This window comes from Cuculus canorus, chromosome 4 (genome assembly GCF_017976375.1).
Source record: "Cuculus canorus isolate bCucCan1 chromosome 4, bCucCan1.pri, whole genome shotgun sequence".
Lineage (NCBI taxonomy): Eukaryota > Metazoa > Chordata > Aves > Cuculiformes > Cuculidae > Cuculus > Cuculus canorus.
Window position 1 is genome coordinate 4,144,524 of NC_071404.1, and position 26,436 is coordinate 4,170,959.

Consider the following 26,436-nt stretch of genomic DNA (forward strand, 5'->3'; position numbering starts at 1 on the left):
AGGCAGGCAGACTCTGAAATGAGAATACAAAGATGAGAGCTACTTAAGTTTGAGATACAGCTGATAAGATGCAGGCTGTAATGAGGTGCTGGTGTTTTTGAAATGATTAATTTGGTAAATCTACCCTTTCTTCTAAAGCAAGAGAAAGGGGGCAGACGGTGACATGAGAGAACAAAACATTAAAAGTTAATCTTCTTTACGCAACACATAATTAGCTTATCGTTGCCACAGGATATCTTTATCGCTTGGAGGCAGAAAAGGCTTTCACATTCATGGATTGTAAAAATGTCTACAGCTACTTTTTGCGATTAAAAACTATGTAAGGGACAGCTCAAGCCAAGAAGAGGACATCAGTCAGCCTCTTGATTGCTGTTGCTGGGGAGGCGCTTTCTCTGTCTTCCTGTGAAGTGTGCTGGAATTTCTTGCAGAGGCAGCTCATGATTTTCCTGTCCCAACCTCTTGGGGTGTCAAGTTGGATATCTTTAGGGATTTAAGACAGCTGGCTGTGGTTTCTTCCCTGTGCTGCATAGGAAAAGCAGGAATTAAGGCGAGCTATGTGATCTGAAAATCTGTAGTTAAGCAAGGCTATATGAAATAGAAGTGGGGCTTGTGCAGCAGGTGCGTGGATTTAGAGACCTTTTCCTCTGGCACAAAGTGCAGAGATATGTCTGTTTACATGTACTGAGTCTGCGTGGTGCATTTCTGTTTTGTTGAGTACCCCACTCCCCAACAGCTGATTTTTCTTTTTTTTATTTTTCATTTTCACTGTAGTCCATTGTATCTTTATTTATTTTTTTTTTTTATTCTGGCTGGCCAATAGTCTCTTAATTGGTGATGAAATGAGTGTTCGAGTACTCGGGAGGAACAGTAGGAACTTGGTCTTCAGTTCTGTATCTCTGTTTTTTGGAGGAGGCAGGATTTTTGAGCGGTTTTTGTTAATGTCCTGAAGTTGTCCGGGATTAAAAGCCACCTTACACATCACCAAATCCTGAGGTCAGGTTCCTTCTGTGCCTTATAAGAGCTCCCAGATTCTACTCAGAGTCTTGGCAATCCCACCATTATGCTCCCTCATCTGTCAGCCCCTTTAGAAGAAAGCTGAGATAACAAAGGCTGTGACACACGCTGTCCTGACTTGACAAAAAAAAACCCCAAACAAGCAGCGCCCACATGATAGATAGGAAGCCTAATCGGGGACAGAGCACTGGCATTAACAGTGGAAAATGTGGTACTGAATGAACGGGGCTAAATTTGTCACGGTTTCAAATGCCTGCCCTCCCCTGCGCAGCCGGCTTGCTTCCCATGTGCTCACACGCTGCCCTTCGTGCACTGCAGCTGCTGCCGTGGGCTTGAGCTTGTGCCTCCAGATCCGCTTCTCCATCTATCCCAGTTACCTTGTCATCTGGACACCAAATTCGAGTGCAAATGCAAAGTGCAGGAGGTCTCCCTTGAGTGTTTCACTTGGGTGAGTGGAGTGACTGAAGCTGGAGCCTGGCAGCGTGCAGTCTCTCCTCTGCACGTTGAATTTTCCTAGGGTCAAAGGCAAAGCACCGTAGTATCTCCAAAGCTTTGCCTCACGAGTTCATTTGGAAAGTCCTTACGATTTTCCAGGCACTTATCCAGTCTTTTTTTGGCTGGCTTCTTCTACTTCAATACAAGTTTTGCTTCTTTTTGTTTGCAGTAGCCTGAATTTTTAATAGCTGTAGAGATGCCTAACGGAAGCCTTTATTTGATTATGAGGAAGACAAGTAGTGAGTCTTCTCGGCCTCTGAGAGGCTGCCTTAACTGAGAGGCTGTTAACACTGCATTGAAGTCAGTCAAGATCTATCACGAGCTTGTGACTGGTGACCCAAATCGTCCTCCGTGTGAGCCCTGGTAAACTGAGCGATGCCTATAAGGGAAGGTCTCCAGTCCTTCAGAGAATCCACCTGGATTTTCAACTATGCGTTGCCAAGCGATGCACCATGAAAAGGGGCATGAAGCCTGCTGTCAGCAGCACAGCTCTCCAGCTGCTGTTGCTTTCAGACTATCCTTCTTAGCCTTGGTACTGCCTGGGGCTGGCATTGCTCTGGATTGTGGACAGTATGTTTGGTCGATCTCTGAAAGGAAGGGAGCACCAGTGTAGTATCTGTGCCATGTATTCATAGTCATAGAATGATTTGGGTTGGAAGAGACCTTAAGGGCCCATCTAGTCCCACCCCCTGCCATGGGCAGGGACACCTCCCACTGGATCAGGCTGCTCAAAGCCCCATCCAACCTGGCCTTGAACACCTCCAAGGATGGGGCAGCCACAACTTCTCTGGGCAACCTGGGCCAGTGCCTCGCTACCTTCAGAGTAAATTTCTTCATAAGATCTCATCTAAATCTCCCCTCTTTCAGATTAAAACCATTCTCCCTCCTCCTATCCCTGTTCTTCCTTATAAACAGCCCCTCCCCATCTTTCCTGTAGGCCCCATTGTAAGTACTGGAGATCTGCTATAAGGTCTGCCCGGAGCCTTCTTTCCTCTAGGCTAAACAAGCGCAACTCTCTTGGCTGGTCCTGATATGGGAGGTGCTCCAGCCCTCGGGCTGGAGGGTGTTTTGGCCTCAGTCTGCTTATACCGCATCTGCTTGACCGTCAAAGAAGAGCGACAGGAGTGTGACCTTTGAGGATAACGTCTCTAGCTTCAGCATCGGTGTATATGATTGCTGGGGAAATGTGGGTAGGGACAACCCATCTCAGAGGGCTGTTCTGTCCCTGCTAAGTTCTTATTTCCCTCTCCAAAGAGGTATTTGAGGCTAGCTCCCAGGTATTTGTGAAGGGTGGGAGGGAGATGGGGAGCTTGACAAGTTAAATGCAGGTGAAAAATCACACTGCTTTACCTGCCCAAGAATTTCACAGTCCATCAGCCTGCCTGATTTGGAAAAAGTGCCTATTTTTACTTAGGCTTTCAGTAAGGTTCCTTAAGACTTGCTTCCCAGGAACCCTCCCTTTAACAATCAGCTAATTAATGGCCTTGTTATTTGTCAGCTTTCTCCTGTGTGCTGCACAGCTCCTGGGGGAGGGATGCAGCCAAAGAATGACAAAGTTTTCCACCCTTCTCACCCCCACCCTCTGCTGGGCTTCTTGCCATACCCAGTTAATCTCCAATGCCTTGCCTTGCCTTATCATCGAAAGCAGGACCAAAGGGCCACGGAGAGTCACGGTTCCCTCCCTGCTCCTCTATTGCACCGACAGATGTCTGGCCTGGTAACAGCGTGGACCTATCTCCATCGAGGTTTTTTACTGACCGGGGATTAAGTCACTGCAGTTTTTAAGCCAAGCGAGAAAAAGACAATGCTATGGATCATCTCCGGCACTAGCAGGAAGGAGCATGGGTTGAGATGTGCTTTCCTGACGTCCTTCCATGCTAAGAAAGTTCTTTTTTTAGATTTGCTCTTCCTAAGAGGCTGCCTCTTCCTGTGGTGGAGGAGCACGTATATAGTAAACACGTGGACATCCCTGGTGGAACCCATGTTCTCTGCAGAGACCCCAGTTGCGGGATGCCCTAAAGCTGATCGGAAAGAAAACAGGAGATCTAAGCCAACATGAAGCCATCTTATGGCCATTCAATTAACTCCTTTCAATTTCTAACCTTCAGCCCCATTTTCCCACAGGATTGTATATAAAGCCACAGAATTAGAGGTGGAAATCTGTACAGAACTAATTGCTGCTTGAGATGATCTGTGTCTTTCGCTTCTGCTGATGGTTCTTGCAGACAGGTTTCTAGGGCCAGTTATTCTGTGCAGACCCGGAGGAAATTCAGAGTGAGAAATGATAAGGTCATTGTGCTGGGATGCAAGTTTGCTGGTGTTAGAAGCTGGGAGTCGAAGCAGCCTGTCCCCCCTTTCCCCCCACTCCTGCTTGTCTCAGGTCAGTGATAACAGAAAAGGCACATGAGTCTGGACTGTACATGGATGGTGTAGCTCTCCTTGCTGATGGGCACCGTCCTCTCAGTTTGGATGCATGGATATTTTGTAGGGTTAATTAGAAGATTAGGTAGAATCTTTCAGGTGGTTCTTGATGCTACTTTTCACCAGGCTCTTTGAAATAAAGCCCACTTGAACTCTCTCAGGAACCCTTCGGTCATCACATCATGGTGAAATGATTGAAGGAGAAAGTGTTTTCAAATCTCACAAATGCCTGTTTCCCCTGACTTCAGAGATGGACCCACTGGCATGATGATGCTTTCTATTATTATGACTAGTTTCCCACCCGCAAAAGCGAAGCCCAAGTAACTCTGACTTCAGATCGTACAATTCTGCTCCTACTTCATTCAAAACCTGCCTCAAATAAGGACTTTTAGTTAATCTTTTCCATAGAATCCTTAAGATTAGAAAAGATCTTTTAGATCAAGTCCACCCATCAGCCTAACACCATGAGCCTGCAAAGCCGTGTCCCAAAGTGCCACAGCTGCGCATTTTTTGAACACCTCCAGGGATGGTGACTCCACCACTTCCCTGAGCGGCCTCTTCCAATGCTTCACCACTTTTTGAGTGAAGGTATGTTTCCTGATATCCAATCTAAACCTCCCCTGGCGCAGCTTGAGGCCATTTCCTCTCGTCTTATCCCTTGTTACTTGGGAGAAGAGAACCTGTATTGGTTCTCACACAGGACGTGTTCACTCCATGTGTGCATTGAAGAATACATTTTGAGCATCTTCTTGATTCATTGCTATGACCCCGTATGTCTCTTCATGTAGGACCTGCTTCTTGCTACAACAGCATTGCCTTCTGTTCATCGTTTCCAGCACCCTCAATGAAGAAAAGTAGGGAAATAACAGGGATTATGAGAAGAAAGAGTAAATCCTAATGGTGATTATCCTTACCTGCTGTCTGATTGATGAGCTAAGTAGGAAAGACATAACTTAATGCTTACAGGGCAGAGCACTGTATGTTTCTGCTCTTTTCTCCGTTGGGCAATGAAGAATAGAATGGTTAATAAAAACATACCCACGGCTCGCTTATCCTTTTGGCCAAATGGTGGCTGGGTTTTAACGCAGCTTTGCTTGTCTTGTGAATGTGTTATCTGCTTACAGTGTGCAATCGGCTTATGAAAGCTGAGCTGCATTGTGCTGACGCAGGGTCTATGCCGCTTGTACTTGCTGGAAGTGATTTGGGCCTCAGAAATCAGCGGACCTGAGAATTGTGCGATGTCAAAACTGCCAAGGGGCTTTTGGCATTGAGGAACAGAGAAGACAGGATTTCCTTTCCTCTGCTGGAAGCCATCATGCTATAGAGAGCATTGATCTCCACTTTTCTGGTCTGGAAGTCTTGGAAAGGCAGTGTCCCAGTTGGGTCTACATTTCTCTTCTGTATTCAGCAGTTCCACTCATTTTTCTTGTGATTAAGTCTCTATTTTGGTAGTTTGTTTTCCCCTTTTTTTCATTCTTTCACTTATTTCTTTTTTTTTTTCATGTCCTACTCATCTGTTTTGTGTCTGTATCTACTCTCCTTCCTCTATTCACTCACAGTCCTGCTCTCTCTTGCTCCTACCACTCCCATGCATTTTCCCTTACTCTCTCCCCTTCCTCCTCATCTCTCTATTTTACCCCATCAAGTTCATTTTACTACTAAAACCCAAGAGCAAACTACACTTCTGGGAAGCATCAGGATGGGAGGAAAAACCCTAAAATATGGTGAATTAGCATATCATCAGGGAATGAGGAGCTTTTGAAGGACGGGCTGCCACAGTTCTACCAGCTTCCTACCAGGCATTTATTTTTGAGTTGAACTCCTCAGTATGTCTGAATAAGGATCATAAAGTTGTGATCATACCATCTCTGACGGGAAAGACTCACCAAGCAGGGATCTTGCCTCTCTGTTTGTAAGAGTTATGTGTACTGCTGTGTCATGATGTAAATAAGGTGACTCATTCTGGACAAACAAGTCATAAATGGGATGAGTTGCGCTTCTGGGAGGCATCTTTTAAAAGCTTTCCTGTGTTAAAGGATTCCTCAGGGTTTTTCCATGGAAATGAAGGGCTGTGACTCAACTGCAGGCTCTTCTGGCAATATTACAGACTGAAGAACCGATTGCTCCAGAGGTCAAGGAGATGGTCGAGGTGGATGGTTGTTTCCTTGCTTTTAAATAGGTTGTATGGTGGGAAAACTGGGGTTAGAAAAATGTCAGGAAGAGCTCCTTCAAAGAAGATCAATTCGTTAGAAGGGAGTTTTTCTTGTGGGTCCTTCTCAGGGTGGCTCCTGGTTCGGGGCTAGTAGGGCTATCATTGTATTCCATGGATCTATACCTATCCCATGCTCAAGAAGTAAAATGTGTGTGCATATAAAATTCCTTTTCTAAGCTTGTGTTTATTGCTTCCTGTTTTCCAGGGGGCAACAGAAAACGAAGTATGAAGCTGAATTCCCCTCCCTGGTGGATTCCTGGGGAGGTTTAGGCTGGATATTAGGAAAAGTTCTTTATGAAGCATAGGCACAGGCTGCCCAGGGAAGTGGTGGAGTCACCATCCATGGAGGTGTTCAAAAAACACATGGACATGGCACTTCAGAACATGGTTTAGTAGACATGGTGGTGTTGGGCTGATGGTTAGATTGGATGATCTTAGAGGTCTTTTCCATCCTCAGTGATTCTATGGTCATTGCTAAATGATTAATTAATGGAGAGGGTGGAAGGGCTGGTTTCAGGTTGGAGCAGAGCCCTGCAGCCTCTGTATTTTAGATACAGATTCTGCTCCTGGGGTTGCACCTGAGACACTGAAGTGGGAGAAGAGCTGGTGCTTTGTTGTCAGAGGCGAGGAAGTGTGCGGGTCCTGCTGCTTGAGCTCACTCCTAGTAGACTTTGACAGCGTCTAGAGCTTAGTCGGGCTATGACACTGCTCAGCAGAGTCAGAAATTGCACATAGCGAACTCAAGCCTGCTCTGTACAGGTGCTTTGCAGTCTGTGCTTGCCTGGCTTACTGATGCAGCTGTGGTATCTAAACAGCTGGTTGAACAGCTGGCTTTACCTACTGAAAATGGCAGGACTTGCCTCGGTTTGTTTTCTGCAAGTGGTAGAAGGGACATACTATTATTTTTATTTGAGTAAGTTAATATTAACTTAATGAGTTAATGGCAACTAACTGTTGTAAGTGGGTTGTCTTTACCTACAGGGAAGTCTTTCTGCCTTCCAACCTACATAGCTTTGGGTGCAACTTGACAAGGTGTTGGAGCAGAGGGCACAAGAAACTGCCAAAGCTGATCTGGCAGGAGAAGGTGACTTGAATGTGCCGGGTTTGGATGGAGGAAAAAGCATTCTGCTTGGGCCTTGGATTCTGCTGTGATTCACGTTGTCTATCTTTCTGTCCTGTCTCTGGCAGGTCTATAACCTGACTCAGGAGTTCTTCCAACGAGGTAAACCAGTCAACGCTGAGAGCCAGAATAGTGTGGGCGTCTTCACAAGGGACGTCGTGCGCAAACGTGTCAAGGCTGATCCAGATGACACAGAGGCCGTCAAGAGGCTGAAACTAGCCATGATCCAGCAGTACCTTAAGGTGTGTGTGCACATCATCGTTTGTTTGTTTTAATTAAGACAAATCTTGAACCTCAGAGACCTGGCTAAGCCTTGCCCATCACTGGGGAATTGCTTTCTGTGCTCTTTTGCAGCTGGGGCAGTTTGTGTTTATATTGACAACTTTTCCTCGTGAGGCCTATCCAAAGACAGCTGGCTGCAAGAAATAATACCTTTACTCTTTTCTTATTCTTCTTGCCTTAAACTTCCAACTTTATAATTAGAAGGGGCTTTCCTAGGCCCTGTTGAATTTTCTGGTGTGATTTAATGTTTTCTCACCACCTGAAGCTACACTATTGCCAGGTTCTTTTAGTAATGTCTTGTCTTGTCCCTTACACCTGGGACCCCATGCTCATGTCTGAGAGTCTTTTACCTTATTCTGCCTCTGCCTCTACCTCAGAGACCAGAAGAAATGTAACTTTGATACTATTAATTTGCTGAAGAAATCCCTTGAAAGCATTTTGAAGGTAAAGCAATAAAATCAAAAGTAGATTGTTTAAACCCGTGTCCTAATCATCTTTCCTCGTGGCTTCCCTAGTTCTTTCTATCTCCCTGATGAATAAATGAGATCTCTGTGGGATGGAGACTTAATGCTGCATCAAGTACTCACAAGTAAAGTGTAGCAGTCATTCCTATTTCAATTATAATGACTTAAGGGCTTATGAAATGAGGCTGGGGAGGCAAGCAACGCTCTGTGATGTGGGTGAGTTTATGGTATTCACTATTTACAAGTGGGAAACTGCAACAAAGAGAAATAGAGCCTCACAGGGTGTCTCTGATAAAGCTGAGAATGCAGACGTCTTAAGCGCTGTCCTGACTTCTCAGTGTCCTAACTCAAGAGCTTATATCACAGGGCGTCTCCACAGCTGCCATGTAAAGACTAGTTATTCATTGTGTTAACCATGTAACATGACTCATGCAGACAATGTCAGTCATTTGATACAGCTATGGATTTCCTGGGGGTTACTTATGCGGTGGTTACAGGTTGCCACAGCCAGAGACTCTAGTGCAAGTCCTGCAAATCCCTTCTCATGTGTAAATACCTGAGAACAACAAAGCCTCCAATACTTAAGACTATCAGATCAGAGTGGTTGCTGCTAGAGTGGGGATTAGCCAATATCTACCAAGTATAGTCTTGGTAGCTGCCTGTTTTTCTCCCTGTTGTTTTTCCTTCATGGTTGAAAGAATCAAGCAGCCATCACTGGTTTTTATTTTCATAATCCTGTCGAAGCATCCAGGCAGGATGAATGGCCTATGTGTGACCCAGGGTGTGGGGTTTGTGTTGTGGGCCAGCAGAACTGAGCCTGGGTGAGTGCTGGAGAGTGCTTGCTCAGTCATCGGATGGGGTGGAACCTCAGGCAGGCTTAGAAGATAGGCCTTCTTCAAGGCTGACCTCCTGGTGACTTGGACCAGCAGTTGTGCCTACTCAATCTTCACTGCAGGCACTGGGTAATGACCAGGAAGGGGCAATGACCCATATGTCAGTACAGTCACAGGAGCAGCCTGTGAACTATTCGGTACAACTCGGACCTGTTTGCATGACATCTTAGCTCAGCACAGAGATTCTTGTCCTGCACCAGGATGCTCCACAGGGAGAAGGTCTGGGCTTGCCAGGCTTTCAGACATGGTCATTAAAGTGGCCTTGAAAACTGGCCAAAGGGTGAGGCAAGGAATTGTAATGTTCCCTTTGCCTAAAATACTTAAAGAATTAAAGTATGCGAATCATTGTGACTGATGATTTGAATCACTGTAATTTGTGAGTTGAAGGTTTTAACATCACTGTGTCCCATGTACCAGTATTATCATTAGAAACTTATCACAGGACAGGCCAAACATCCTGCCTTTGTTCCAGGGGTTGTTGGAAGGTACGGTTGTGCCTAATAACGCTTGCAAACATTAACCAGCAGATCCCAAATCTAAAGCTTTGATAATCACATCAAGTGAATCAAACGCAAGTGTCTCACATCTTGGCATTTCCTTTTTCTGCCTCCTTCAGTTCCTTCTGTGTTGGGTCCTCTCACCTCCCGCAGATTGTTAGCTTGCTGATTGCTGACTGTTTGACAACATGTTGAAAGCTGCAGACAGCAGAAGGAGCTGCCAAAAGTTTTTCATGGCTCCTCATGGGAGCATTTATTAACATTGGAAAGAGCATCTGCTTAACATAGCTCCAGCTTCTGTTGTAGGAGCACCAAGCAGCCAGTCTCTGGCCAGTGAAGTGGAGTTTAAATGACAGAAAACAGCCAGAATTGTAACCCAGAATTGTGCAGAAGCAGGGACACCATCTCTGAATGCTGACTGATGTAACCATGGTTGATGCAACCAAAGCTGATGCGGCTTGTTACCATGACAAAATGGTTTTTCTGGTTGTAAGGAAGGCTAAGGATTGATTTTGTCAGATCCTATGTCCAAACACTTCTTTGCTAGCAAAAATAATGTCGTTTAAGAGTGAGATTTGGGACTCGACAGCTTGTGCAGCTTCTCTGTGTCCTTGTGATGATGTGCTGTGGCAAAATGAGTTGCTCTGTGGCAATGTTGCTTTTGTGTTGCTTTCCCTTAGGTAGAGAGTTGTGAGAGCAGCTCCCACAGCATGGATGAAGTCTCACTCAGTGAATTTGGGGAATGGACCGAAATCCCTGGGGCTCATCACATCATTCCCTGCGGTTTCATTAAAATTGTGGAGATTTTGGCCCGCTCCATTCCTGAGTCTGTCATTCAGCTCCGCAAGCCGGTCAAGTGCATCCACTGGAACCAATCGGTCAGCAAGGAGATAGAGAGAGTGGCTGACCACAACAGTGACCTCCCTGAGGGGGACAAGGGCTCTGATGTCTTCGTAGAGTGTGAGGACTGTGAGTTCATCCCAGCTGACCACGTCATTGTGACTGTGTCCCTGGGAGTCTTGAAGAAACGCCACGAGAGCCTGTTTCATCCCCGCTTGCCTGAGGAGAAGGTGATGGCCATTGAGAAACTAGGAATCAATACAACTGACAAGATTTTCCTGGAGTTCGAAGAGCCTTTTTGGAGCTCTGAATGCAACAGCATCCAGTTTGTCTGGGAAGATGAGGCAGAGAGTGAGAGCTTGACTTATCCCGAAGAGCTGTGGTACAAGAAGATCTGCAGCTTTGATGTACTCTACCCACCAGAGAGGTATGGCCATGTCCTGAGTGGCTGGATCTGTGGAGAAGAGGCTTTGATTATGGAGAAGTGCGATGATGAAACTGTGGCAGAAACCTGCACCGAAATGCTACGTAAATTTACAGGTCAGCCATGCTCTGGTTCCTTTGATGACCGGAGAAGAGAGGGAGAGCAGGGCTGGGGTGTTGAATAACCACTGGGAAGGAAATGCATTAAAGTAATTTTTAGTTCTTTGGCCCTTTGAACGGGCTGTGCGTGTGCTTCCAGCGTACCTCCTGCTTGGGTGTGCCTGAAAGCTATTTATACGGAGAGGCTGATAACCAGCTCAGGAAGTGATGGACAGAAACGCTTGAGGATTCCACATCCTCTGCTTTATTTAGTCACAAGTAACTCTTTAGCAGCTGGAACTGTCAGACTCGGGGCTTCTGAGGGCTGAGCTCAGCTGTGGAAAGCAGTATAGCTCTCTTGGAGTGGAGTTGAACTCGTTTAGATCAGCTGAGATGGGGTTGAACCACATCCTGAACTTCCTTTCAGGATGAATCTAAGTAGAAATCTCATTGGCCTGGATTTCCAAGTATCCATTGATATTGAGAGTTTCCATTTTCTGAGTGTTTCACCTCAGCCTTCCTGGACTTGGCAGATTTCAAGTGTACTGAGCGCACATCATGTTAAAGGCAGCAGTTGGAGCAAGACATCTTATGCGTGTTATGCTGAGAAAGTCCATGATGAAATTGCTACAAAAAGTAGCAATACTTGGACATGCTGGGACTTGCTTTGTCTGTAATCCCTTTGTCTAGAGCTTGCACACCTCCCTAAGGAAAGGGCTTTTTGTATCTGGAGAGACCTTCTGATGAAGGACACTGTACAAGTGCAAGCATAAGATGGTAACGCTGGAAGAAATAGTGCCTGACTCATTGGCAGTCTTGAAATAAGGATTTAGGATTTATACATCATTATGAGCAATTATAAAAGTGGCATTCTCCAAGATTAGGTATATTTTTTGCTATTGTAGAAATGGGTCCCACGATTGATCTATTCGTGTCTGGTAGCTTGTGTTAGCCAATCTTAACACCCAGTGGGGTTCCAGCCTTATCTCTTGTCCATGGAATTTCTATTAACTGAAGAATTTGCCTTCACAAGTGTAGCTTTCCCCTGTGCTTACAGACCATTTGCTACCAACAGCGTGGGGATCTAGAGAAGGGATTCTGGAAGCTAAGGACTACCTGTAGAACTGGCAACTGCCAAAAGAGGTTTTGCATTTTACTACTCTCTCTAGAAACTGAAGGGTAGACACTGGATTCAGAAATCCTAATGCAGAGCTCAAAACTGAATCCTTGTTTCAGCTTGTTTGATGTTGCATTTATGTTGGCTGATGAACCTGTATCTCCCTTGAAGGCTGCAGAGTCCAGATGAATACTGGACTCTGGGCAGCTTTTGCCTCCCAAGCTGTTTATTTTCAGTGGTGTTGGGTGTCCCTGCGTTATGTCACAGTGTCAGTACATGCCTTCTTTCCTTCTGACCTTAGCAGGCCAACTGTGCCCTATGCAGGCATAGCCGGAGGCTCTTCTCTCTAAGGCCAAGTTGTTCCAGTGCTGACATCTCCCAGAGCATATAACAACTTTGTTTGTTGCAGCTTTTCTTGCTCTTCTTTTTTCTACACCACCTCAAATCATCAATGGGAGTTTGGCTCTTCAGGGCTTTCTTAGTTTGGTAGATGGGAGTATTCTCTCCCTCTTTCTCCTCAGTCTCCTTCACTGTTGTTATTGTTTGCATGTGTTGGATGTTCCTCTCTTCCTCCCAGGATGGAAATATGTTGGCACTGGGTGGTTGGTATGTGTTGCAGTTGCTGTTCCAGCTGATACTGCACCTGGTCACCATCCATCAGCCTCTTCAGTGCTGTAAGCTCTGTCTCAGCCTCTTGTTAATCCTGGGTTCACTAACCCAGGAGAATTTCAGATGGAATTTGCCAGGGCCTTGCCCTGCAATCAACATTTTGTGCTTATGCTAAGAGGTCGCCTCTCAGCAGCTCAAAACTTCAAGAAGAAAACCTGTCATAGAATCAGAGAATGCTTTACGTTGAAAGGGACCTTAAAGATCACCCAGTTCCAACCCCTCTGCCACCAGTAGGACACCTTCCACTGGATCAAGATGCTCAAAGCCCCATCCAACCTGGCCTTGAACACCTTCAGGGAATGGGCAGCCACCGCTTCTGTGGGCAACCTGTTCCAGTGCCTCACCACCCTCAGTGGTGTCCTTGGAGCACACATTGATCAACATGACCTGTTCTACTTTCTGCCCCAAAAACTTCTTAGTTTGTAGAAAACCTTTTTGCAGATCTTTAAGGATGGCCTTCACTAAGGAAGCTGGGCTTATCCCGTTATGCTTGCTCCCCTGTTTTCCCTAGCAGGTTCACAGAAGATGTACAATGTCAAGGCCAATCTCGACCAAGCGCTGGGCAGGCTGAAACAACATAACCATGCACTTACTGTCTTCTCCATTAATCTGTTTCATTTGGACTGTGAGAATGGGTTAGACCAGCTAGGGGCAGTCGCAAGGGGACAAAGCAGCCTTCTGTCTGTCATCTAACTGTAATTGTCATTTCTGAAAATAACTGGACTCCTCTGGTCCAATTAGCACCACTGAAGCCTTTAATGTGTTTCCCAGCTGTATGTAATTCAGCTAACTGACTTGAGAAACTATTCTGCCCAGGATCCTAAGCTCAGTAGAAAGAGAACCTCTTCCATAAGAGGTTCATACCTTCCACCCCTCATTTGGAGCTCTGACATTTTCCAAAGAAGCTTTTCTCTATTGAGTATAGGGAGTGCCTTACATTCAGTAGTGGAAGGAGGCGATATGAGGCTTTTAATGTTCACTTTGCCTTTTGTAGTGTTTGTGTTGTTGGTTATAGGTTATTTCTTATTCTTCTTTTAAAGACTTCATGCGCTAGGCAGGTGGGTTTCCATCTTCAGCTATGTTTTCCCAGTCTGTTGCTCATGGAAGCTTTTCCTTTGGCTTCACAGAGTGTTACCAGTCCTGTGTTAAATCAGTTCTCATAGACTCGGTGTTATTTCACACTGAGAGGACATGATCTGCCTCTGTGACTTTAAATTCCACATGCAGGTTAGTGTTGCAGATTATCTGGCTTTGCCGTGAAAAGCTCTGCGGATTGTTCTAACCTAAGAACCCTTGACAATTACTGCTTTTCACAACTGGATGGCTGAAAAGCAACGTCCTCTAAATCTGATTAAACGGGATGCCTTTGAACAATCAGAAGTCTTGCTCTGGTTTCTTTGTTGGCTGAGCTCCAAGTGTTAGAAGCCAGAAGGCAGCGATTGCAGGCCTGCTCCCTTCTGGAGGACTCCACTGATTTGTCAAGCTATAGCAAGGGATGCCCTAAGTTATCCTCCCCTTCCTCCGGCTCTTTCTCCAGAGGGAAATGGATCTGTTTTAGGTTCTGTGTGGTAACTGCCAGCCCTGTGTGGATGCTTGGGATACCCTAATGTCTCTCTGACAGCTGTGGTAGACAACTAAATTTGGGTGTCTTAATTTGTATCTGTGAGCTAATTTTATCCCATGTCTCATAATCAATCCTAGAACCAAAAAATCTATTGTTCTCCACACCTCCCAGTAGGTGAATAAAGATGGAATTGTTTGAAGCACACGGAGTTATCTTCCGTAACTTCACAAGTGGGAAACTGGCATAAAGATATGTGTCCTACTGTTTTAGTGAAGGCAAAAGAACTTTTTTAGTCATTTTATGTCTCTTTGGATAGTGGAAACTTGGAATTTGTATTCTTACCTTTATATGTAGGCAAAGGCACATGTTTACCCATCTATTTAGGAGCAGATTGAGAAAGTCCAATTAAATGTGTTCCTTGAAGGAGTGTGGCACTCCCTGTCTTTGTAGTTTCTGTCTTGCAAGCAGCAGTTCAGGATCAGAGCTTGCGTTACATTTTCCTGTCTGACCTTCAATCAAGTCCCTTCTCTGGGTGTGCAGCAGAAATGAAGGCCTCCTGATTTTTTTTTTTTCCTTATAAACAGCTCCTCACACAAAAAAGGACATAACGAAGAAGCACAGGGGCACAACAGTTGCACAGTGGACACTTGGATCATGCTCACGCAGTCTGATGTGCTGGATAACAATAAGCAGCTCATGAGAGCTGGTACATCTGCACCACACAGCACGGTGCTGGGAAAGGAGACTGGCTTTGGTGCTGGGAGCTGTGCAGCTGTGTTTTAATGCACCAAGGCTCTTTAACCCAGCTCCACACTAGCAGCTGTGTTGGGTATCTCTACATGAAGCTCTGCCATCTGCCCATGGCCACAGGGTTCAGGTTGCTGTGCTACAGTTTCCCTTGTGATGAAGTTGCTAGGGAAGAATAATTCCCCAGTGGGAAGGCTGCTGTTTACCTGCTTGTCTACACAGTACAAGGTCATCCATGGGAAACACTAGAGAGAGACAAAGCTGTTGTTTTTGCCAGTCTGATTTTTTTTTTAAGAAGTGTTTGTGAAGTCATCAGCCCAATCAACAACTGCATAAATCCAGCACTATTTAATAGAGCAGTCGTTCAGTCTTTTTACCTCTTGAATCGTAGAGGTTGGAAAAGACCTCTAGGATCAATTCCCACCATCAGCCCAACCCCACCATGGATACTCAACCATGTCCTGAAGTGCCACAGCTACATGTTTATTAAATGCCTCCAGGGATGGAGACTCTACCACTTCCTTGGGCAGCTGTTTCTGATGCTTCACCACTCTTTCAGTTGAGAAGTTTTTTTTTGGTATCCAACCTAAACCACCCCTGGCACAACTTGAGGCCATTTCCTCTTCTCCTATCTCTTGTTACTTGGGAGAAGAGACCAACACCCACCTCACTACTCTACTGGGAGTTGTAGAGAGCAAGGAGGTCTCTGCTCAGCCTCCTTGTTTCCAGACTAAAAAGCCCCAGTTCCCTCAGCTGCTCCTCATAAGGCTTGTTCTCTAGATCATTCATCAGCTTTGTTGTCCTTTTCTGGGTGTGCTCCAGCCCCTCAATGTCCTTCTTGTAGTGAGGTACCCATAAGAGGACACAGTGTTTGAGGTGATGGAGGACTGCTTTGGCCCCGTTTGCTGTTGTGTTTTCTGACAGCTTTCATAGTATGTTCTCCGGGGCTTTCCCATAGACCTTAAAAATAAAACGTGATAATTTACTTCCTTGACACATCTGAGAGCTCCCTGTTCTCAGACTCCCTTGGGCTTTTCACTTCCATCCCAGGCATTCCTGCTTTTAAGATTCTCGGAGGAGCATATTTTAGAGGCTTTGTTATGCTGAATTGCTACTCCTGAAACAACATTCAGTTGTAGGATGTATTTTTTTTTTTGTAGGGTCTATTTATTTGCTAGTCTGTGCCCTATTTTGAACTGGGGATTACTGGTTAGAAAGCATTGACAATGGACTCTGGCAAGCCATCCAGGTGCCCTTCCTCTGTTTCAGCCTTGTATTTTATGTTCTGAATGATAGATGATGCTCCTAAAAGCAGTAGCTGAACCAGTGAAGTGACCTGCTCCAGATTTTAAGGAATTGAAGGCACCATTAAATGATTTTTTTAGTAAAACTACATAACGCGGTGCCTAACTAGTCTTTACAGATGGATGTCTCCCTCTAAGCCGTGATGAAGAAAGTAGGGGAATTTGGATCGTTTTCGTAGCGGGCTAAGCATTCTCATATATTACAGAGTCAGGGTTTGAAGCAAGCACAGGAACTGTGCAAGATGCAGACGTCTTAAATACCCTTACTTATTGTGCTGATAGTCTCTTAAAATCATTTAGGTTGGAAAAGACCTTTAAGATCGTCAAATCTAGGTTCTTCCAGCTTCAAAAGCCTTTTTTCCACATCATGTGCATCCCACAAAATGGAGTTATGTTGGATTCATTTTGGGGGCTACTGGGTAGCAGTGGGAGTGAGTAATGTGGGGTATGAGAACTTCCTGGCAGGTTTTTCCTCTGCCCCTGCATAATGAGGATTTGCCTTCTAACGTCCTTATCTCCATTCCTCTTTGGAGGCGCACCCCTCTCACAAGACTACCTTAACATCCAGTTTAGACTGTGCATCCAGTTAAATACATAAAATTAGGTGAGATCAATCGTATGCTTGATCACTACCAGGCTCCCCATGGCAAATCAGACCTGGAGATGCTTTGTATTTTTGACCAGACTATGTCCAGAGTTCCCTGAAGCTCCACAGTCTTTTAGGAATGTAAAATGGAAGATTAAAAAGGGTGCTGTTTCTCTTATGTAGATGCTTATAACTCAGTAAATAAAAGAGATCTGGTTTAGGGTCTTTTCCCTGTAGCCTACAGGGTCTTATAGGATGTATTTTCAATAAATCAGACTGAATATGTGCCACCCCACAGCTTGCACAGCCATTGCCCTGTTTTTTCTTGGCGACAGTCTTACTTTTTGTCTTCTGCTTTCCACACAGGGAATCCAAACATTCCGAAACCTCGCCGGATCCTGCGGTCCTCCTGGGGCAGCAATCCCCACTTCCGTGGATCCTACTCTTACACCCAAGTTGGGTCTAGTGGGGCTGATGTAGAAAAACTCGCTAAACCCCTGCCTTATGCTGAAAGCTCCAAAACTGCTGTAAGTATCGTCCAAATCGTTTCTGTGGTGATAAGGCTACCAAGGCTCGGTAGTGGATTTCCTAGGAGGGAGGTTGAAAGGGTCAATCTTTAGTTGGGTCTCCAATTGTGTTTTCCACTTTTGTATACATACCCCTCTGGGAAGTGATGTAGGTAGGATTTTACCTCTTGAATCGTAGAATCATTTATGTTGGAAAAATACCTCTAAGATCATCAAGTCCAAACATCAGCCCGATATCACCGTGCCTACTAAACCATGTCCCCAAGTACCACACCTAAATGTTTTGTGAACACCTCTAGGGATGGGGACTCGGTCATTTCCCTGGGCAGCGTTTTCCAGTGTTTCATCACTCTTTCAGTAAAGAAACTTTTCCTAATACCCAGTCTAAACCTCCCCTGGTGCAATTTAAGGCCATTTCCTGTCACTTGTTACTTGGGAGAAGAGACCAATACCCATCTCACTACAACCTCCTCTCAGAGAGCTGTAGAGAGCAAGAAGGTCTCCCCTCAGCCTCCTTGTTTCCAGACTAAACAGCCCTAGTTCCCCCAGCTGCTCCTCATAAAGCTTGTTCTCCAGGTCGTTCACCAGCTTTGTTGCCCTCCTCTGGATATGCTCCAGCCGCTCAATGTCCTGCTTGTAGTGAGGGGCTGTGTAGTGATGTTTGGAATACCAACACCTCAGCATTTCCTACATCTCTCTCTGAAATTATTATAGAATCATGGAATGGTTTGGATTGGAAGGGATGTTAAAGCTCATCCAGTTCCAACCTCCCTGCCATGGGCAGAGACACCTCCTACTGGATCAGGTTGCTGAAAGCCTCGCCTGATCTGGCCTTGAACACCTACTTCCAGGGATGGGGTATCTATGACTTCTTTGGGCAACCTGTTCCAGTGCCTCATCTATGTGGCTTCTGGAATTGTGATTGCTGTTTTTAATGACTATTAGCCTTATTGGCCAGTTCAAAATTCCTTAGGAAAGCACGTTACTCTGTTTTAAAGCATAATCTTAACATGTAGCATTAAATATGTGACCCTGCTAAAGTCTAGGTCTGAATGTGTCAGCGGTGCATACTAGGAAATCTTTCTGTGTTGGCAGTAGGGATGAGGGAGTCCCAGTCCGTGGCTGGGAGACTCAAGCACTAACAGGTGACGGTGAGTTTGCTCTGCAGACACTGCCTTTACTTTCCAAATTAGCACGGAGGGCACACAGGGAGGTTGTTACCACAGCTCAGAGTAGTGATGTATTAACAAGGTGCCCAGAGCAGTCATGGATGTTCCATCCCTGGAGATGTTCAAGGCCAGGTTGGATGGGGCTTTGAGCAACCTGATCCAGTGGGAGGTGTCCTGTGCATGGCAGGGGAGTTGAAACTGGGTGGGCCTTACGGTCCCTTCCAGCCCAAAGCATTCTATGATTCTGTTACCAAACCAAACTTCCCCTATCATTTGGGGTTACGTGTCCAAATCCAAAGACAAGGACAATGAATATACAACCTTCAAACAGCTGCCCAGTCCATCTCTTCCACCCAGAGCCTGACCTCACCGTTGTGATTTTATTCAGCACAGAAATCTATTAAAAAAGATAGTAGAGCTTTAAAAATCTTTCTCTGTAGTTCCTGGGGAAGAGAGGTACCTGAAATTCCTGCCTCAGAACTGAGTTGGCAGCAATTTTAGGAAGCACCTACCTATTGATGTAAGAGATGAGATACTCTGTCTCATTGTGTGGGTTTTGAGATGTGGGTATTTTTCCTTCTGAAATTGCAGTGCAGAAGAATAAATCCTTAATGCCTAAAAAGGCTGAAGTGAAATTTGGGGGAGCGAAAAGCGGAGTTGATAGAGAAGTAAGGTGCTTAGTGACTTGTGCAGATTTGTTTGAGGTTATTGGAGCTAATATCTGGCTCCACGATAGTACCTCAGCCCTGCAAACAGCTCCACGCAGGTGTAGCAGTGAGGATGAGCTTTTATCAGAAATAGTGTGGCCGGGAGGACCAGGGAGGTGATTCTCCCCCTGTACTCAGTGCTGGTGAGGTCGCACCTCGAATACTGTGCAGTTTTGGCACCATCACTATAAGAAAGACATTGAAGCCCTGGAGTGGGTCCAGAGAAGAGTGACAAAACTGGTGAAGGGGCTGGAAAACAAGTCTTTTGAGGACTGAAGGAACAGCTGAGGGAACTGGAGTTGTTTAGGCTGGAGAAGAGGAGGCTCAGGGGAGACATTATTGCTCTCTACAACTACCTGAAAGGAGATTGCAGAGAGGTGGGTGTTGGTTTCTTCTCCCAGGTGTCATAGCACAAGAGGGGATGGTCTCAAGCTGCATCAGGAGAAGTTTAGGTTGGACATTAGGAAGAATTTCTTCACTGAAAGGGTTATCAAGCATGGCAGAGGCTGCCCAGGGATGTGGTTGAGTCCCCATCCCTGGAAGGTGTTTGAAAGGTAGGTCAATCTCTAAGATCTTTTATAGCGTAATGATCCGATGATTCTATGACCTCGGTGTTCATGTGCTGTGCCTGTTCCCTTGGTGCACCACACTGGGATTTTGAGACCCAGCACTCTAAAAGCACTGGTGCTGGCTCGTGGAGATGTGGGAGGCTGCATTTTGTCTCCTTTTAGCCTCGCGTCTGTTTTCCAGTAAGCTCTGTTGAGCTTTTCTGCTTTTCTTGTCCTCTCCAGCCGATGCAGGTGATGTTTTCAGGGGAGGCCACTCACAGGAAGTATTATTCCACTACCCACGGTGCTGTGCTTTCTGGGCAGAGAGAGGCCGCTCACCTCATTGAGATGTACCAGGACCTCCTGCAGAGCCGGAGCTGAAAAGCCACGTATTTGCAAACACCACCAACTCCCAAATCCTCGTGCAGGTGTGTGGAGAGGTTCTTTTTTTTTAATTTCAGTGCACAGTAGAACAGGCTTTATCATTTCCTATTAAAAAAATAAAGCCCTAACTGTTTAAAAAGTTAGTCATCAATAGCTTCATTTCTGTGTGCTGTACTGTTAACAGGGAAGGGTGCTCCTTTTGTCTGGTAAACTGTTTCTTTGTCATTTTAATTCTAACTTCACTTTTGGTGCCTATCATATTTTTTTTTTCTTTCTGTATTGTAAGTGCCTTCTATACTAAAATAAATGTTGTAATAAAAAGACTGGCTGCTTTCTTTCTTCCTGGATGCTTCGCTCAGTAACTTGCAACTCTTATTCAATGTTATAAAAATAGAGGTTTTCTCCCTTCCTACAAAATTTGGAGTACGAGGATTTTGAGATAGATTTGAATACTCGGTGCACCAGTTGCTGTTCAGAGAATTGCACCTTAGAGACATGGTCATTTGCTATGCCCAGATTAGCACAAAAATGACGCTGTATCACTCCATATTTAACTCCCCATGTCATGTGTCTGTGAGCCTGTGTGGGCCTTTTGTGCTTCGGGAAGTCTGCCTATGATTTTGTGGGAGAATTTGCCTTCCCTCTGGGTTCACTCAGCCTGTCTGTGGGAAGTTATCAAAGGAATCGCAGCGCTGCAAAGCAGAGAGAAAAACAGCCTCAATGAAAGCAGTGTTGGAGACTGTGCCTGCATTTGGTCCCGAGCAATATCCTGGGTTTGAGGGGAGTGTCCCAGTCATTCCCAGTTTTCAAAGACTGATTTGGTTCACAAAATGGTTTTTATGTTTGCAGATTAGGCTTCTCTCTAAGGAAGCTAAACCAGAAGCATTTAGAATCATAGAATCAGAGAACAGTTGGGGGTTGAAAGGCACCTTAAAGCCGATCCAGTTCTAACTGCCATGGGCAGGGACACCTTCCACCAGATCAGGCTGCTCAAAGCCCCATCCAATCCGGGCTTGAACACCTCCAGGGATGGGGCAGCCATGACTTTTAAACTGTGCCAGGGCCTCGCTGCCCTCACAGGAAAACATTTCTTCCTGATATCTAATCTAAATCTCCCTTCTTTCAGCTGAAAACTGTTCCCCCTCATCCTATCCCTGCACTCCCTGATCAAGAGCCCCTCCCCAGCTTTCCTGTAGCCCCCTTTAAGTACTGGGAAGCTGCTATAAGGTCTCCCTGGAGCCTCCTCTTCTCTAGGCTGAACAACCCCAACTCTCTCAGTCTGTCCTTGATTGGGAGGTTCTCCAGTCCTCAGATCATCTTCATTTCTCCAAGAACTGCTGAGGTGAGGTGCAGCCTGTAACGGGAACATCAAAATCTAACCTATCCCTTGTCCTTCAGAAATTCTTAAACCACATTGTGTATGGAGCGTTTGTACCTGTGAACCCCCACCCTGTAAATATAATGTAAAACTCCCACACTACCTTGGTAACGCAGGTACTGCTGGAATATTATCTATGGCTGTAATTAGGGTAAACAATCCACATGGAAAACACCACGCAAACTTAGGTAGGAGTGTGGGCATGAAGGAGAGTGACAAGAAGCAGCGTTCTTGAACTGCCTCCGTCTTGAAACTCCATCTTTTATTGAGCAATACTCAAGTGACGTTTTCACCTCCACGCTCCTAGAAAAGTAGGTCCAAAGGTCTGAATGGTGCCATTGGTGTTTAAAAGTTTTCTCAAGGAAGTTGAGGCCATTCCCGCTAGTAAGGAATTTTGAAGGAATGTGAAAGATTGGATCAGACATGTTATATCTTGGTTAAAAATTTATTTTCCGTAGAGCCTACATGGAGTACCTGCCATGGGCTTGAATTAAAACTTCTTAAATGCAATTACCCCAGATTTATGCTCAGTCTCTATACAAGCTGGGCAGCCTTGGCTTATCTAAAGAGTTGCGACATCAGGATGCAGCTTGGAAAGCTTGATTTTCCCTATGGGGATGCAGCATCTCACACTGAAATGATTTTGCCTCAGTCTGAGAGGATGTGACACCCCAGAACCTCTGATACACAGTGAGTATCCCCATGTCCTTTTCTTTATATTCAGATTGGGCCCAATTGTGTATAAATTTCTTGGTTTATCAATGATTCATTTTTACATTAAACTATTTCTGCAATAAAGCAAAAGGCTGGGAGACAGTTTTAGGGGACTGCCAGACTAGCCAGGGTTTGGAGACTGATTGAATAGATGCCCTTCCTTCCTTTGCTTGAGTGGAAGCAATTTCTCCTCCATGTTTTGGGCAGAGTTGCTGAACCAGAAGAAGACTAAACACCAGTGCCAAGGATAAGGAATGCCTGGCAAGGTTCGTTTGTGAGCCTGCCAGCTCTTCCTTCAGTGATCTGGAGAGCACATCTTCAGCTGATGAGCACCTCTGGCAGTGACACCTCTTGCAATGACTGAGTAGAACAGCTTGAAAATTCACTCAGATGTGCTTGAAAGAATGAAGTTGACAAGAAAAAAAGAGGAATTTAACAAGAAAAAGCTTTGAAAATTAACTTGAGGTGAATGAATGAATAAAGATAATGCAACAAGCCTGTCCTAATGTGCACCACTTAAACCTTTGGGAAGGCATCCAAGCTGAAAATTGCTTTGTGAGTGAAGAGACAGACTGGTTCTCAGTGGAGTCCTAAGATAATCACCAATAGCAGCCCATATGGAAATAATAAGTTCTGATTACACAGTGTCAGAAATACACCACATAAATGGTGCTGAATCTCTAGGAACTGAGGTTTTCCTGTTCCAACAATGTAACCTAGACCAAATAAGTCTGGTGAGTGCAGAGCTAACAGGACTGTGGTGAATGAGAAACCGTCTGTGTGTCATATTCAAGGTGCCCCTCAGTTTACTGAGAGAATTCTCCATTGAACCTAAAAAGCTTCCTGAAAAGAAACTTGCCTTTAAAATAGGTTAGAGTTTTCACCACTGCAGCATATGTGAGTGTGTTTGTGTGCATGGTTTGTTTCCCTCGAAGAGTTCTCTGATTATGTAGGCAAATGTTTGCTAGGACATATGTTTCTTCAATAAACAATAAGACCAATGGCAGCCACGCCGACTTCCATATGTCCTGAAGAGGAGTTGGATGCAGTCAGGAAATATGCAGTCTTCGCAGATCATCAGGGTTTGGGATCCCCTGAACTGTGTGGCTTTGAATAACTTCTTCTGGCTCTGAGCCTTTACTCAGTCTAGCGGCGCTTGGTGCTGCTGCAGCAAGTGCGGAATGTAAAACCATAGTATGGTTTGGATTGGAAGGAACCTTAAAGTTCATCCAGTTCCAGCTCACTGCCAAGGGCAGGGACACCTCCCATGGGATCAGGTTGCTCAAAGCCCCATCCAATCTGGCCTTGAACACCTCCAGGGATGGGGCAGCCACAGCTTCTCTGGGCAACCTGTGCCAGGGCCTCACCACCCTCACAGGAAAACATTTCTTCCTAAGATCTCATCTAAATCCTGCCTCTTTCAGCTTAAAACCATTTCTCCTCATCCTATCCCTGCAATCCCTGATAAAAAGCTCCTCCCCAGCTTTCCTGTAGGCCCCCTTGAAGTACTGGAAGGCTTCTATAAGGTCTCCCTGGAGCCTTCTTTTCTTTAGGCTTAGTAGGCCCAACTCTTTACGCCTGTCCTCATATGAGAGATCCTCCAGCCCTCACATCATCCTCGTGGCTGCAGAACATGCACTCGTGTCTTCTGCACTGTTGGGGTGGGACCCCATGAGCTGGTGTGCATCGAGGCCAACAACTCGCTTCAGAGTTTGGCGTTTCATGCTTTGGTGTCACTGTGGCCGACCCTTGAATCCTGGGGGACAAGAGGCTTTTTAGCATAAGGGTTTGAAACTTATCTTTTTGCTTTTGAAGCCTGCAGGGGCTGAGGTTTAATCTGTATCATGTTGGGTTCGGTTCTTCCCCTGGGTTAACAGCTTCCACGAGGACTCGTACACAAATTATCCCTTTGTTAATGAGTCCATTTGTTGCCGTATGTTTTCATTGCATGTCCTTCAGTTTAATGTGAGCATTCTCCTCCAGCTGAGCAGCCCCTGAACCATGTGGGTGTGTGTCAGCAGGCCCAGATGCCAGTGACCAGCAAGGTTTTGTTTTGACCTTGTGAAAGGTGCCTTCTGAAACAAAAGAAATCCATTTTTTTCCTTAGAGAGATAAATCCTATTCTTTTTTTAAAGTCAAGTGAAAGAAAATGTAGACATCAGCATAGTTTCAAAATGTTTAAACAGCGTTTTCCCAAAAATTAAGAAGTTTTCAAGGTGAAGAAGGCGCGTGTTTGGCTGTTGCCTTGTCTCTCTTCATTTCATTTATCCATCTGGCTGGCAGCTGGCCAAGGGTTCGTGGAAGGAGTGAAGTGAAGAATGTGTCTGTTTTGGCATCCGTTACCCTGTGAGAAGCATCTGTGCTGTCTCGGTGCTCTTCTACGAAGCACCTGGGGTAGGAGTCACGTGGCTTAACTGCAGCTCTTTAAAATGGGATGTCCAGTTGAGAAATTAGTTACAGAGGGTCCTTCTAGAGGCAACAAAGAGAGGGAAAGGGACAGAGAGAGGGGAAAAAAAGCCTCTCCAGAGGGTGAATCAGTGCATCACAAGATAGATGTCTGGAGAGGAGTCACTGCCTCTGACTGGCTCTCTCCAACCTCAGCTAAGTTGTGCTGAATTTCTGCTGTTGTGTGGAGGTGGAATTCTTTCCCGGCTGCTGGAAAGTTGGAAAGGATTGCAGTACAGTGCCTTTATGATTTTTTTTTCCCCAGTTTAACTCAGAAGCAAACTGCTTTTCATGATGTTACTGAGTTGTGAGTGCATTGTGCTGCAGGAAGAGAAAGGAGGGTGCTTGAGTTGAAGAGAACCTTGCGTTGAAGAGAACAAAAGATGGAAAATCTGTCCACTAGTTGTTTGGTTTTGCCAGAGCTTAACCTCAAGGAGCCAGAGTGGATTTCCTAGCAGCAAAGTGGAAGCAGAGGAGAAAACCAAATCCTTTGGGCACAGGAGGCTGTGACCCCGATAAAGCCAAAGGGTTTCTCCTTCGGCTTTCTCCTGTGGCTTCTTTATCATGGGATAGCCAAGAAAAGCTGCTATGCTTGGTTTCAAAGCTCCATTTTCTCCTGTGTGTAGACAGTATGATGATGGTGTCTGGTTTTGCTAATAGGGATCTGTGTTAGTGCTCCCACAATTGATAAGTCTCAAGACACATGCAGAACTGAATGTCTCAGGATGCTGGTAGAAGTTCTTCCCTCCATGGCTTGTTTCTCTGTGTGCCATTCAGCCTTGGGTCCCATTGTACATCCCATGAGCAAGGGGTGTTGTCCATCTCTTATCCCCTGGTTCCACAGCCCTGCCTTTGCTCCAGGAGGTCGAGCATTTCTCAGCAAACCTCAGCAAGTTCCTCCTGCCAGCACAAGGTCCCGCGGTGTTGCTACCCATTGCACAACCCAGCAGGATGCAAACAGCTGGACATGCAAACAGGCAGCTCCTGACAAAGAGATCTGTGCAGGCAGCAGTTTGGAAGCCCTCAAGTGATGAGGAGGGCCGGTCCTGCTGAAAGTCAGGGCATGATTCCCATCTTTATTGGGGTTTTGATCTGCCTGAGAACTGGAAACCTGTACATAGCCAGGTCAGTGAAGGAGGAGAGGTGAGGGGCAGCGCTGAGGGCTGGACTGAAGCTTCGTGCCTTCTGACCTGGCAGTGATTTTCACTCTCTCTTTCTATGGAAGATTCAAGTTCATGTCTCCCTTCCCCATCAGAAGAAGCTTGAAAGGCAGTCAACTCTTCACTCCTCTACCTCCGTCACCAGCAATCCGGCCTTTAAATCTAGGCTCATGTTGCTCTCGGAACCACTAAATTTAGCAATTGTTTACTAAGAGGTACTTAAAATTAGCAGCCTCCACTGCAGCAAAGGCCACCCTGAGCGTGTGATCAGGAGAGGTGGCCCTGGCATCACCATGGGGCTCTGTGACCACTTGTGTAACCCCTCACCCACCTCTCCCTTCTTCAAAACCTGCGGTGTCCTCTCTCCTTCTGTGTCTACTACATGCTCACTGCTTGGACAAAGGTTGGTAGAAAACAGACATGGGTGCTGTGATGGTAAGAAGCACCCAATTATCCAGCAGTAATTATAAGAGGTCCTTTTGGACAGTTGGGTCAGGAAAGTGCTGTGTGGGGAAGGGAGGGTGTCGGCAGAGGTGAGTTTGGGTGATGGTGGCACAGGGGAATGTTCACATCTGTCTCCATCTGCCCATTTCCTGGCTGATCCTTGAACTCTGTAGCAAAAAATGCTTTTGAAAGGAGGATATTTGAAAGCCGGAG

The 26,436-nt window shown here is 45.7% G+C and overlaps 1 protein-coding gene across 3 annotated transcripts in view; it reads left to right on the forward strand.

The window, feature by feature from the left end:
* SMOX (spermine oxidase) overlaps window positions 1–20,405 on the forward strand; it is an 88,163-nt gene extending 67,758 nt beyond the window's left edge. For all 3 annotated transcript variants that reach the window (XM_054065250.1, XM_054065249.1, XM_054065248.1), the window contains 4 exons: window positions 7,331–7,504; window positions 10,079–10,778; window positions 17,114–17,274; window positions 19,942–20,405. In XM_054065250.1, the coding sequence (XP_053921225.1) occupies window positions 7,331–7,504; window positions 10,079–10,778; window positions 17,114–17,274; window positions 19,942–20,079 (1,173 nt within the window). In that variant the 3' untranslated portion in view covers window positions 20,080–20,405. The remainder of the gene's footprint in view (window positions 1–7,330; window positions 7,505–10,078; window positions 10,779–17,113; window positions 17,275–19,941) is intronic.
* Window positions 20,406–26,436: the final 6,031 nt, after the last annotated feature.